The sequence below is a fragment of the Colias eurytheme genome, chromosome 3 (assembly GCF_061535395.1).
Source record: "Colias eurytheme isolate Ceu_HAF_F1 chromosome 3, ilColEury1 Martin Lab GWU primary, whole genome shotgun sequence".
Lineage (NCBI taxonomy): Eukaryota > Metazoa > Arthropoda > Insecta > Lepidoptera > Pieridae > Colias > Colias eurytheme.
The window spans coordinates 11,715,034-11,730,220 of record NC_142982.1 but is presented as its reverse complement, the minus strand read 5'-3'; the positions used below and the strand labels follow the sequence as shown (position 1 = coordinate 11,730,220).

The 15,187-nt window shown below is 33.8% G+C and overlaps 1 protein-coding gene across 1 annotated transcript; it reads right to left on the bottom strand.

The window, feature by feature from the left end:
- Positions 1–10,578: 10,578 nt before the first annotated feature.
- On the bottom strand, positions 10,579–14,453 carry LOC149909997 (U-scoloptoxin(19)-Tl1a). Its single transcript, XM_090118508.1, has 3 exons — positions 14,349–14,453; positions 11,520–11,672; positions 10,579–10,949 (listed from the first exon to the last, which is right to left on the bottom strand). The coding sequence occupies exons 1-3, from the start codon at positions 14,407–14,409 to the stop codon at positions 10,816–10,818; spliced, it is 348 nt and encodes a 115-aa protein (XP_089974634.1). The 5' UTR covers positions 14,410–14,453; the 3' UTR covers positions 10,579–10,815.
- Positions 14,454–15,187: the final 734 nt, after the last annotated feature.

Genomic DNA, 15,187 nt, shown 5'->3' with positions numbered 1-15,187 from the left:
GACAGCGAGCGATGAGCAAAACAAGTAAAGAGACGTGACACCAAAATTTAAAACAGTTTGTGAACATCGCAAACGCTTTGCTTTTATTTTGCGATGGTTTCGTCAGTTACATTATCTTAATACTATTATAAAGGCGAAAGTTTGTAAGGATGTATGGATGTATGGATGTATGGATGTTTGTTACTCTTTCACGTAAAAACTACTGAACCAATTACAATGAAATTTAGCACACATATAGAGGGTAACTTGGATTAATACATAGGATAGGTTTTATCCCGGAAATCCCACGGGAACGGGAACTATGCGGGTTTTCCTTTGAAAACGCGGGCGAAGCCGCGGGCGGAAATCTAGTAAGTAATAATTAAAAATATTGGTTCTCTACAAACACATTCCTCGAACATTATTGGTAGAAAAGCATCCTAAGGGAGGATGTTAGTGTGCACGTGGCCCGGCAGAGCAAAGCGCATGTGACGTCTTTTTCCTCGGCCGAGCTAAGTCCACACTGACCGAGCTTCGCGCATTCGCGAGGCTGCACGCACTGTGTGGACGCACCATTCATTTAATATAATTAATCCTTGCGGTTGTGGTGACTGCGTACAGATTGTGGGTTATTAAATATCTTGTTATAACCGTGACATGGTCTTTATGTTTGTGTTTATCTAAATGTGTTTACGGGGATGTTTAGTTTAACTTTTTTTACATACAAATGTAGGTGGTATAGTAATATTGAAAAATAATCGAGTCTTGTTGTGTAGTCTTCTTTTTCCCCACTTTTTATGCATTATACTTACTCATTATACTCAAAGAACAAACAATAATGCATAGCGAGTTAATAATAGTAATGTATACGGGGCGAGCATAATTTTAATAAAATTAATTTTCTTTTCAATCTCGCTATTGCAATATGTATTTTATAATGGCGATGGATGTCGGTGCTATATTAAGCATGAAATAAAAATGAATGAGGAAACAAGAGACACAGCTATGTTATTCTTACTTAATAACTAATTATCACTGCAATATGAGATGAAGGTATTTCTAGTTTTTTTATATATAATTGGAATAAAAAAAGCTTTCCTGATCGCATGATAGATCCCATTGGTTACAATGATGCGTGTGAATGTATAATATCTACTTACTATAATGTAATTAATCTATCGTATATTAGGTATGTTCGCTTTGAATCATACACATTTTCATACGCTTTCTCAAATCGAATTCAAAACGAGCCACATCAGTAACGCTGTACGATGAACCATTCCTACGTAATTCTTAAGCAAATTTGTGTTTCTTTTCACGTTTTATCTGCGGCGATATAACTCAGGCCGCACCCGTCTGGACATAAATAAGAATTTTAGCGCGTAGCCGCGTCGGAATCCGTTACACTATCACATAAGGCGGGATTTATCGCGCCCCTTGATTACGATTTACGTCAGCAACGAGTTCCGAGTGAAGAGCGTTTAATTGCCTCTTTAAGTAGCTGTAACACGGCTATGGTTATTATGTATCCAATAGTCGGGTCCAAACAGAAGCAGGGGAAAACGGACGCACACGCAGTGCAGCCTCGCGCGGAACATTCTTCGCGCGGAATATGCTGCGCGCGGAACATGCTTCGCGAGTTTGCTCGATTTGTGTGGAGTGCTTATTGGTAGGAATAAGGCATATCATGCTGAATTTTGAACCTTAATTATTTTTTGTACTGTTATAAAAACTTTAATTATGGTATAGCGAACTTCATTAATTAAACAACATGGTAAACAGTCCCACCATTCTTTACTAATGTGGCCAGTAATCACAATATTAGTAGAAGACTAGATTTTATTTTAGGTTAAGTTGTTAACAAAATAAAATAGACTATGTACATGGCGAAAGTAATAGTCTAAATTAGCAATGGTACATTTATGCTTATATAATTCCCCGTGTCTGTAAATAAAAGCGATCGATGAATTGCCTATGCAATATGCAATTCACACGCTGCCAAGAGTTACGAGAAAATAAAAACTACATATAATTTTAAACCGCGATCGCGTATATACTTATACCACAAAAAAGCTTGATAAGGGGAGAAATAAGAATGTTTTTATGTGACTCGCGACTTGAATGCGACGCAATTCACAAGATTTCCCGGAGATTTCCTCTCGTGTAGTACTTACGTAATGAATGTGTACGTAGCTTTATATTATGAGGGTTTATAGAGGCGAAAAGTGCATTTTATACGCTCAAATGAGTGAGGCCAAGGGTAATATCGTCTATTTTTGTTGTATTATCATACTGAGGTTCATTTGCTGTTTTTTTTATAGGGGTGTGTTGAAATGTGTAAAGGTAAATATAATATTATGTAAATTCAAATTCAAATTATATTTATTTGCAAGAATGTAGTACAAATTATAGATGTTTAAATTACAATATTATGTGTAACATGTTGATACGTAAATTAAACTCAAGTAAAAACAAATTGACATCACGTGCACGAGTTACTTATAAAACCGTAACATACGCCATTAAAATTCCTCACAGCATCTTCAAACAATCACAAAGTTCAGTAATTATCAGGCTCAGTAAAGCATAAACATGAGGGGCTCAATTAAAATTGGGTTAAGTAGGCCTATTTAATTATATTCAAACTTAAAACACAAGTACTTTGGAAGTTTTCGGAGAAGGTAATGTTTAGAGTTTTGTTGGCGGTTGTACATAATCTTCCTGGAGATGGGTTGAAGCAAGAACTTTAGGAGATACGAAAGATAAGATTTTCGTCTTAATACATTTCATATTATTTTAAAATTATTCTTATTACACAAACGCAGATTAAGAACATATTGTGTCTGGTTAGAGAGTACTGCTAGCTTTATTATTTAAACACTAGCTTTCCGCCTGCGGCTTCGCCCGCGTTTTCAAAGAAAAACCCGCATAGTTCCCGTTCCCGTGGGATTTCCGGGATAAAACCTAGCCTATGTTACTCGTGGATAATGTAGCTTTCGAATGGTGAAAGAATTTTAAAATCGGTCCAGTAGTTTATGAGCCTATTCACTACAATCAAACAAACAAACAAACAAAGTTTTCCTCTTTATAATATTAGTGTAGACAAACTCCAACATTTATTTATTGAATTAGACTACTTCTAAAAGCACTTTAAATCGTCATAACAGTTTTACCATTTACCACCACCGCGGCACCGGTTCGGAAAGCAGTTTCTACAGAGAAGAACCGGCAAGAAACTCCGTAGTTGCTCTTTTAAAATAATGTAAATTTTTGTATAATTTGTGTACCATAGTTATTATACTGTAGACCTGTAGCTTTTGTTATATTTTAATCCTATGTCTTTTCATTATATATTTTCAACATTGTATAGTATAGAAGCTATCTATGATTTTAAGGAAAAGAACGAAATATGGACTCTTCAAATAACTTACATGGACCACTGACCTGTTTCGTATTAGGGCAGCAGGAATCCTTTCAAAATCGTCTGCAACTGTGAAATGTACCAGTTCTTAGAATTCCTGGCATAAAACTCTGTTACATATAGTTAACGTAAAAGTCTCAGCATAAAGCACATAGAAATTAGTTTATAGTTTCAGGAGGCTAGAAAGGCATAATAGTTTTCTTATCTGTATGAATTGACTATTCAAATTGGTAAAAGAGAATCGAAGTGATCAAACTATCAAGTACTTAAAAAGTAAAATATATATGACAAGTGACATCTGCACAGTTAAACTACAGTCAACGTGGTGAACCAACATATGAGCCCTTTATTATTTAATCCTTGCAACTAGCTGTATCCTGCGGTTTTACTTGCATTGCTCCGCTCCTATTGGTCTTAGCGTGCTATAGCCTTCCTCGAGAAATGGGCTATCTTACACCAAAATATTTTTTTTACCAAATCGGAAGAGAAGTTACTGAGATTAGCGCGTTCAAATAAACAAAAAAAACAAACTTTTCAGTTTTGTAATATTAGTATAGATGGGAATAGAAATGAGCTGATAATAATGCAAAAAAAAACTTTTTATATAAATAACTAGCGGTCCGCCCTGGCTTCGCCCGTGGTACATATTTACGTTTTCTCTACATAAAAACCATCCTCGTACTTCAAGGAATATAATAAAAAAAGAATTATCGAAATCGGTTCAGCTGTTCTCGAGTTATGCGCTTACCAACACATTTTGCGATTCATTTTTATATATAAAAGAAAGATGCAGAAAAAGTTTTTGCTTCCCCAGAATGTAAAGAAACGCCTCTATTTAAAATCATAACACTATAGTCCTAATTAGACATTTATGGAAATCGTTAAGACATGACAAAGTTTTAATAGTTGAAACGTTACGGCTTGTTTCAAACAATTTCGAAATACGTCGAGAATTGCAGTGGAATCGCAAATTGCTTTCAAGTTTTTATAGCGTTCCGTAGAGCTCGACTGGTCCACTGCGAATATTGTCCTACAATTATAATTGTTTAATTAAAATAATTGCAAATTGTGAAATAGAATTAGAGCTCCTAACTCCTTGTTTTTAGAGTTAATTCTGTGTAAATTCTAGTATGATATTTTACTTTTAAGCTATTATTTTTATAGTACTGGTATGTGCGTTCATTAAACTAGTTATTTCATATTATTTTAACTAATATTAAAATGATGATACATTATAGCAATACAATATCAGAACATCAATACTTATAGTGAATGTTTGAACATAATTTTATTCAAATAGTAGATGGTTTTTAAAATCGCCTTAATAGTTTTTTATTACAGACAACTTAATTTCAGATATCCCTTAATAATATTATTTTTATTGGATTCTGTACCCAGAAAACAAAAATCTGCTGAAGGATGGCTAAAGGACTACTATTACATAGCAGCATTTTTTTACTGTCATCATGCTGAATTCCTCTCGACCCCCTCCTTGGTACAGTGGTTGACGCGTGAGCGTAGCACCGAGGGGTCCTGGGTTCGATTCCCGGTTGAGACGAAGAAAAAAAAATGTCTTTGTCTTGTCCTTTGTTACTTGTCCTTAAAGAAAATCGATCAGTGAAACAGATGTATAATGCATCTGCCCCATACCCCACTAGGGGACGTCTCTCCTTACATATTACTTACGGTGGCCTGGAAGAGATCGCTACCTAGCGATAAGGCCACCGTTTGTACACTTTGTTTTCCTCTTACCTGTACTTTATGTTTCTCTATTTCCTTTGTGTGTGCAATAAATAATTAAATAAATAAATAAATAAATAGGGGACATGGGACTTCATTTTTTTATGCCGAATACACTATACTTACCTTATACATATTATCTTAAATTCTAATCTACTAAAAATATGAACTTACATTTAAAATACCCACTTTTAACTCCTATATTACAATACGTCCAGAAAAAAGCTTAAAAATCCAAAGTACCATAAGCTATTCGTATTACTTTATTAGCCGGTTCATGTCGAGTCTTTTTCTATTTTCCACTAGCAGGATTTAATTAAAATTATATCAAGCGTTCAGACGCTCGGTAATGCCGGGATTTTTAGTGGAATTTTCGCACCAAATTAGCTGGGAAAGGAATTCAGATAGTGTGTAGTTCTTTGCTGATTTCAATGGAAATTAAATAGCGTATCTACTGAGGAGATGCTTTGAAGATGCTTTGATGCTTTAATGTATAAGGAAAGGTTTGGTCTTGTTTTTCTTTTTGGCATGGCAGGTTTAGATTCCAATGTAAAGCTGTACTTAATGATTTATACATATTGTGCACGCAGACAAAATTAATTGTATGAAAAAAACAGAACTTTGTGTATGATTCTGAAACTGTAATATTTTCATTCCAAATTTATTTCTACTTAGTGGTTTAGTAGTTAATATAGCGTAGCAGACAGACAGATAGACTTTTGTTTTGAGCGCGGGGACCGAATCGAGAAATTCCGTAACGAAAAAACCTCACGCTCCCCACTCCGACGGACACGGAGGTGTGGCTTGAAGGCATGCTATGCAATAGCTTTACCGCGGCAGTCCCCGAGTGCCACACGTCTTTTTTAATGTTTTGTTGTAATGCTTGCTTTTACATAAAAAGGTTTGTTTTACACATGTTTTACTGAATGATATAATCGTTATCCATATTGTAATGATCTGTGTTTTATAACTTACAGTCCTATGACCTATAATTATATTAGTTTTCAACACACATGATTTTCCAACTCTAAATTTTTTACAGTATCTCATTTTTACTGATGACTGTACTGAAAAATCCTTAATTGTCTGTGGAATTTTTGTATTTTTAATTAAATTCAAAGATTTTTAAAAAGTCTTTCTAAATGCTTCGCCAAGCATATCCTTCATGTCTTAACGTCTTAACGTCTTCAGAATATTTCAAATTGCGAAATAATCCAAGAGTCGATAGCTGAAATAATTTCGTGAATTACTGAGTCGGAAAAAAACAATCTCGTTTCTCCTCTTACATACATAATATGTATAAACCAATATTATATTATATTGGTTACGAAGGTTGTATCGATAATATTGAATGAGGTTTATCGTCTATCTCCGATAACCATATCCAACGATGTTTATTGTTTTTATGAATTTTTGTTTTAGTAAATCTGTAGCGAACGTTGTGGTTTATTTGAGAGATAGTTTGAAGATAGTTTCTTTTTTTCAATATGTCATGTCATTTCATAATAGTAGGGGAGCCCAAGAGGGGATTTTGGGATTTACTCGAGCGCGTCAGATTACTATAAGGGACGGTACCTTAGCTATTCATTAGTACCTCTAGTCAATATGAGCAGTTATGGTTGGTGGGTGCGCTCAGGGGCCCCGCTGGAAAATTTGAATAATCCATAATTTCCTAAGGTTGAGCTCGAATCGTCAGATTAGCGAAATGGGGACTTCTTATATTGTAATTAACCCCCCCATATATCTGACGCGCTCGAATAATATTACTAAAATTTTGTACCCTTTCTTCATAGCGATTAAATCGCCACTTAAATTGTCAGATTAACGTATACTTTTTTTCAGTGACGTCCTGGAGCATGCAAAATATCAATATCTAACGCGCTTGAGTATTTCCAAGCCAATTTTTTTCTTTTTTAAATTAAAAAAAATCAAAAAACCCTTCCCCACCGCTAAAAGTGAAAACATTATAGGACCTTTTTTTCTCGCTATGGTCTAATCTACCAATTCTAATAGGTTCCCGTGACGCTCGAGTAAATCCACATTTAGCATCCTGGGCTCCCCTACTATAATAAGATCTTATGAATAGATATAAAAAGGACATCGTTAATTTTTATATTATGCATTTTATTTTATATAATGCTAGCTATATAGCTAGCTTTTGCCCGCGTTGTCCAAGGAAAACTCACATCCTACGTCCTTTCTCAGATTTCAAAGTATTTCTTTACCATATTTAATCCAAATCAGTTCAGTATTTTAAGCCTGATGAGACAGACACACCGACAGACAGGCAGAGTTACTTTCGCATTAATTATAATATTAAGTAGGAATTTACCAAATAACTAAACCTTTGCATCTAAATTCTATCTAATCAAAAACACCAGTCGACCATGACCACATTAAAGTGCACTAATATCATGTTTACAGTCACAATATCCATTAAGGGCCCATTTTTCAATCGTTGGTTAAAATTTATCCGTCCAATAAAGTATTACACGAACATTTTAAAATGTCTTATGTATACTGTCAAATACGGACAATTATAATATATTTTTGAAATGGTAGTTTAATACGTTATTCGATGAATAAGTTTTAGCTAAGGATTGAAAAATCAGCCCTAAGTCATACAAAAACACCAAATACGAGAATAAGGAAAATGGAAGTAAAATATATACAATATAATATATAGATATATAGTGGGAAAGAAGCGTCTTTATTCTTGTAACATTTATCATAAAGATATCTATGCTCCACGTGAATGAATTGATATTGAGGTCCATTGAGAGGGAATGTGATAGATTAAGAGGTTTCGGTGGTATGTGTGTCAGCGGTTTTATTATGAGAGTGTAATTTCAATCTTGGAGTTTGGATCGTGGCACTTGTTTAAAGGTGAACGACCTTGTAGTGAATAATAAATATTCTTAACTAGCTGTGCCTCGCGGTTCTGCCCGCAGTGCTCCGCTCCTGTTGGGCTTAGCGTGATGATATAATATAGCCTATAGCCTTCCTCGATAAATGGGCTATCTTATCTAACATCGAAATAATTTTTCAGATCGGAACAGTAGTTCCTGAGATTAGCGCGCTCAAACAAACTCTTAAGATTTATAATATTAGTATAGATTAAAGTATATATATATATACCTATACCAAAGCCAAAAAAATAGACAAAGTGTAAAAGAAAATGACACATTAACTGATGAAGAGGAAGTGCCTGAAATACTTACAGAGGAAACCATAAAAGCCATAAATACACAGAAAAACGATAAAGCTCCCGGATCAGATCTCGTTACAAATGAACTACTGAAAATAACATTACCAGTGATTGCTCCGAAGCTTACAGATATATTTAACGAAATTATCATAACAGAAAAAATTCCCGAGGATTGGACAAAATCAACCATTATACTACTACACAAAAAGGGCGATAAAGGAGATATATCAAATTACAGGCCCGTTAGCTTAATGTCGAATGTCTATAAGGTTTTTTCAAAAATCATATTATCAAGAATTACAAACACCCTTGAAGAAAATCAGCCGAAAGAACAGGCTGGCTTTCGTCGAAATTTTTCCACTATAGACCACATTCACACCCTTAGACAAATATTGCAAAAATATAAAGAATATAACAAGACTTACTATCTAGGGTTTGTTGATTTTAATAAAGCATTTGACACGCTAGAACACGACTTTATATGGATGGCACTAAAAACGCAGGGCGTACAACCAAAATACTTACGAATTCTCCAAAACGTATACACCAAGAGCACAGCGCAAGTTAAGCTTGAAACTATTGGCCAAGAATTTCCCATCAGAAGAGGCGTACGCCAAGGAGACCCTATCTCTCCTAAATTATTCTCAGCAGTCTTAGAAACAATATTTAGGAAAATGGATTGGAAGAATCAAGGATTAAAAATAAACGGCGAATACCTGAGCCACTTACGTTTTGCAGATGACATAATTATTTTCTCGGAAAGCCCAAAGACATTACAAGCAATGCTGCAACAATTAGCTGAAGAAAGTGCAAAGGCAGGCCTAACGATGAATTTAATGAAAACTAAAATTATGTCAAATTCTACACAAAATGATACCATAACATTAGACGGAGTGGGAATAGAATATGTACATGAGTACGTTTACTTAGGACAACTAATATCTACCGAAGACTGCATGAAAAAGGAAATAGAAAGAAGAATAGCTAACACCTGGAAAAGATACTGGTCGCTAAGCGAAGTTATGAAGAACAAAGACATGCCAATGAAAGAAAAAAGAAAGGTATTTAATATGTGTATTTTACCATGTTTGCTATACGGGTGCCAAACATGGGCATTGACAGAACAACTGGCAAACAAAATAAAAGTTTTTCAAAATGGAATTGAGCGAAGTACAATAGGGGTTAAGAGAAAAGATCGAGAAAAACTAAAAGACATTAAAAGTAAAACTAAATTCAAGAATGCATATATAACATACAAACAACTAAAGTGGAAATGGACAGGCCATATGATAAGAGAGAAGAAGGATAAATGGACTAGACAAATAACAGAATGGTACCCGATAGACTGCAAAAGGAACAGAGGAAGACAACTTACAAGGTGGGAAGATGGTATTCGAAAAATAGCAGGTCCAATGTGGACTCGAAAGGCTAGGGACAGAATAGAATGGCGATCTTTAGAGGAGGCCTTTGTCGGAAGACAAGTTGAGGACCGTTTGCCGAACTAAAATCACTTAAATATAAATTAAATTGTTGAGTTTATAAAGTATAATTAGTTAGTAAATATTAGTAGTAATTAGTTATGAGGCATACTTAGAAAAGTTTTGTAATTTAAATTAAGATCAACAATAAAGGCTTTTTATTATTTATTATTATAGATTAAAGTAACATTATTTCAAATGGCCATAGATTATAATATTATTATTTATGTATGCTTCAATTTGTAGTTATGATCATATTTAGCGACCAAGTCAATTAAAAATTGTGCCTCTTAAGGGCACTAATGGTGTGCGCTCTGTGAATTTTAATCTAAAATATGGTAAGCCGTAAGAGTCATGTATAACTTGTAGATAATACTTGAAATATTTGCAATTAATTATGGCTATAATTTACATTACAACTTTTTAATTATAATCATAGATAATTAATTAAATTTACTACTTTGCAAAATGACTTTATATTTGAAATTAAAAACAAAAACTCTTTCGCATATTTAATTACAAACTAGCTTTCCGCCCGCGGCTTCACACGCTTTGTCTAAAACCTAATAAATTATATACTAAAACCTTCCTCTTGAATTACTCTATCTATAGCAAAAAACCGCATAAAAATCCGTTGCGTAGTTTTAAAGATTTAAGCATACATAGAGACATAGGGACAGAGAAAGCGACTTTGTTTTATACTATGTAGTGATAGTGAAGTCGGGGCAATATTATATAAGAAACAACATTTATATATTTTAAAGAATATTTAATTCAATAGATAATGGCAAATAAATTATTGCTGTTCTATATAATATTATAATCAAATCAAATATTTTCGATCTTACTACAAACAAATTTTCAAAACATGCGACAGTTTTTTTTTTTTTTTCATAACATGCTTTTAACCATAGTTAAATAAAACATTTAATAAATAATTCAAATCAAATTTCTTCTTGAACCTTTTTGTAGTAAGACCAAGTATATAATTACAAGGTAAGGATACAGCACTTCTCATCTGAGCCGCAATCCGAAGCGGCAAAAACGAGTCGAGGGTTGCAGTACTGGGATTGTTTCTTACATGTTCCACCGTGTTTTTCACATCTCGTTTCTTTGAGGGACACTGGAAGGTAAAATGAATCTTATACATGTGTAACTAAGGTATATTTTTGAATAGGTGATTGTAGGTGCTTTAAGAATTGGGTTACTTGGCTACATTTACAAATCTTTGAAGTAACTAGAAGTCGATGTCGTACTCGATACGAACTCAATAGATTCGTATCTATTGAGTTCTTTAATTAATAACTAAAGAAAATCTGACCACTTAAATAGTAATTATGAAAATTAGAATATATTTCTTTATCGTATTATAAAAATGAAATAGCCCGTAATTGCAGCTTTACAAGCATCGATATTAGAATGTTATTTTGAAAGGAACAATCATTGTTCATTGAATTCAGTCGTTACACATTCTAATAAGATATTTCTAAAGTTCTTCAAAATGTAACTTTCATTTCAGTTACTTGCTTTTTATTCGATACGGTGAAGAAAAACATCGTGAGGAAACCGAAACATAAAAATTCGACGACATGTGACATCCGCCAACCCGCATTTGGCCAGCGTGGTGGATTATGGCCGAACCCTCATAGGAAGCCCTTTTACAGTAGCATTATGAGCTGATGATGATACTTACGACCGAAACAGCATTCCACGCCCTGTTGCTGCTGTGAAGGGCAAAGGTCGGTCTTCTCAGACAAATGACCTTTGGGACAATCAGCTGCAATTGTACAGATGCCTCCCACAGCTGAGCATGGCTTTTCTTGAACTATGGAGTCGATTATCCGGACTGAAATCAGATATCGTAATATATATATAAATCTCGTGTCACAATGTTTGTCCTCAATGGACTCCACTTAAACCACTTAACCGATTATAATAAAATTCGCATACCATGTACCAGTTCGATCCAACTTGAGAGATAGGATAATTTAAACATGTAGGTACCACGGGTGAAGCCGGGGCGGACCGCTAGTAGGTATAATATAGAGTTATTCTTATGGATGTTCTAGCTGTGCTGCGCGATGTAACATGGAAAATATCAAGTAGTTTTAGGGCTAATGGTTATTACGGTGCATAAGCTAAATGGCCGACAATATTTTGAACGAAGAAAATGAATGTAATCATAGACAAATGTTGGCAAAAAAATCCTGTAAAAAGTACTTTAAAGATTTAACTTTTCATTTATGACATTCAAATGCATAATAAATTAGGTATATAAAGAATATAAAAAAAATGAATTTCCGAGGTGGGATTAGAATGGTGAATTTTAGTTCAAAATGCGAGAGACGCAGGTTCGAATCCAAATTATTTTTTATCGATAAAAAAAAACCTGTTTGCGTTACTTTTTTACAATATCTATTGTTTATTGTCTACATATCTGTACTATTTTGTATAGCAATGCGAATAACCCAATTCGAAACAGACGAGTTATCCCAATAAAGGAATGGGCGATGAACTGTTCAGACAATTGAATAACGACTAAAATCCTTATTAATGGAGACAAGTACAGTCGCAGATATAATAGAATGTTGCTAATTGATGACGTGCAAGAATAAAAAGAAAAGTAAATCTTGTTAGTAAGCTAGTTTATCCTAATTATTATGATGAAGATGATGTGAACCTTCAAATTTTGAAGTGAAACTTCTTTAGACCCGTTGAGAGTAAAATTTCATGGCAATACCGTCACTCCATGAAGTAAGGCGACGATTTTTGTATCTTTCCAAAGAAGTTTCACTTCTGACACCTGTGCTCGTCTTTTTCAAATTGAATAATTGAAGAGTAAAACTAAATTATATAAGAGAAAATTCTCAAAGCAATTTTTAAAAAAGTAAGGTAATACCTACGTGAAACAAAGTTAATTTCAAATTTCATGCTCATTGTTTACATCACATGCAAATTATGACGAATCGTGATTAAGCAAACTGATTTGCCTTTATTCTGGACGTAGTGAAAATAAATAAATTAATCATTTATTATACAAAAACAGTTTGGTATTTTATTTTGACTAAAAACCAATCTATCTCTACATATTTTACTCCACAAAATCGTATTGAAATAAGTTTCTACCATACCCTTGCTCTTTTCAAATATTTGAGGAAATCATCCTGCCTACTATGGAAGGATGGATGTGTGGATCTTTGATACTCTTTCATGGGAAAACCACTGGTCGGATTTGGATAATTTTTGGCGATCAAAATATTGGCAGATGCCAAAATATTTGTATGTTTCATTGTCTTTAATTCGTTTATTATTGTTTAAACAGTAATATTTTAATTGAACAACTTTTATATTATAAAGGAGACGATTTTTTTTTGTTTGGAGAATAGGCCCACCTCAATTTCTTAGCGTATATTAATGAAATGTGTGTTAATTTGTTCCTTGAAGTCCCCAGATTACAGTGGTGACATTACTTTTACATGTTATAACCGGAATCTTTAGAAATACGTGTGCAAACATTCACCTCATTACTACATAAAAACTAACTGATAATGAGCGATTTGTCTTGTGTGACCCATCCGAATCATTGGGTACAATATATTTAAATAAATTAATAAATAAATATTAGAAAACATCATATACATTGTCACGATTTAAAGCTCGGAAATCAGACACAACGAAGGTACCACAAACACAGAGACCCGATTTGGTTATAAATAGTATAGAAAATAGATATAAGTGGGTGTACCTCAAGTTTCTGGACCTTGATGCGATTTTAGCGATTGGGAAAACTGATTCAATAAGAAATTATTAGTTAAGTAGGTATGTAGGTATTTAGGTACGTGATATTTTATGACTAGGAGTCTGGAGTAGGTACAAAATATTAGGATAGGTATCCATTTGCACAGCTATTTTATTATTCATGTTCAATTGTAATATTAAACGCTCTTAAGTTGTAGCAATATCATTTTTAAATAGGTAAAAAAAACATTGTTTACATTCATTGCAAACATTGACGCAGGGGGCTACGACAGGAGGAATCTGACATATTCCGTCAATGCAGCCAATAGATATAACGTTTCGTTACACGGATTTTTTTAGCTGAGTAGAAACAAATTGATTTATTTGATAAATGACAGGATTTAAAATCGCTATCAATCATATTCTTCCATATAAATAAGAATAAAAACAGTTTCTAAAGTGGTTTATTGAAGGCAATTTTTTTCGCTTTTTGGTTTTATTAATTTCATTCTATCGATAAAAACGTTTCGTTCCAGTTTTTTTTAATGTTGGCCATTGTTCTTGGTTTGTAGACAGCACTACAGCAGGGATGATATCAAAATAAGGCTTTTTAATTCGATTTCATGATTCCGGTTTCGTTTGTAAAACAACGAACTTACGAAATTCATAATATAATTTTATATTTTTACACGTTTTTTTTTATGACTATACGTTACCGAGTCTTGGTGGGCCCACAAAAAATAGTCTCCTTTTACAATCAAAATTAATATAAAAAGTTACTCACAATCCTCCTCATTGCAGACCACAGAGCATAAAATCGCGCACACTACAATAGCTGTCTTCATTGTGTCTGCGCTCGCGCTGGTTCAACACAGTAATGATGTAATGTATCCAATCCGTTAGGTATTGCCTTATTAATTGGCGTGTTATTGTTTTAAGTTAGTAATAAGTTACATTAAGTTGTACATGATTCAATTAGAGACTACACGACTTGTTGATAAAGTGACACAATTAAAAAAAAGCATGTGTGCTGAGCACACGTGTCAGAAGTGAAACTTCTTTAGTAAGATTCAAAGATACCAAAATCGCCGCCTTACTCCATGACGTGACGTTATTGCCATGACGCGACCTTCAAATGTTACTCTCAACGCGTTAAAGAAGTTTCACTTCAAAAATATTCACAGCAACAAGTATTGTAATAGTAAATCGTTTAAATTTATCGTTTGGCACAACACTACCTGACTAAACATAAGCTAACTCGCACCTCACTACTGTATTCTTCCTAAAACACGTTGTTTTGATAAAATGTTTCGTTTTATTTAATTATCATCAAGAATTGTTTATGAATTTTGTCATCTACAAGAATTCTAAGGTGGCTTCTTTCCAGAATTATCTAACTAACTGTCGTGTTTTTTGGTCATCATGATGATGATGTGATTACTATTTCGATACCTATTTAAAACTTTAACTGACAGATAAACTAAAAGGAACTCATCATTATATTTTGAAAATGTTTTTAAGCTATTGCATAGCTTCTATCGCGGGCCTTGAGCGCGGGGACCGAATCTAGAAATTCCGTACCGGTAAAACCTGCTAGCTTTGCCAACGGTTGCAGACTTTGCC

Excerpts from the sequence above, each read along its gene's own strand:
- LOC149909997 (XM_090118508.1), bottom strand. The coding sequence starts at position 14,409 with ATGAAGACAGCTATTGTAGTGTGCGCGATTTTATGCTCTGTGGTCTGC. Across the intron at positions 11,673-14,348 it reads GGTCTGCAATGAGGAGGATT|TCCGGATAATCGACTCCATA; the intron begins GTGAGTAACTTT and ends ATCTGATTTCAG. Across the intron at positions 10,950-11,519 it reads CGTGGAATGCTGTTTCGGTC|TGTCCCTCAAAGAAACGAGA; the intron begins GTAAGTATCATC and ends TTTACCTTCCAG.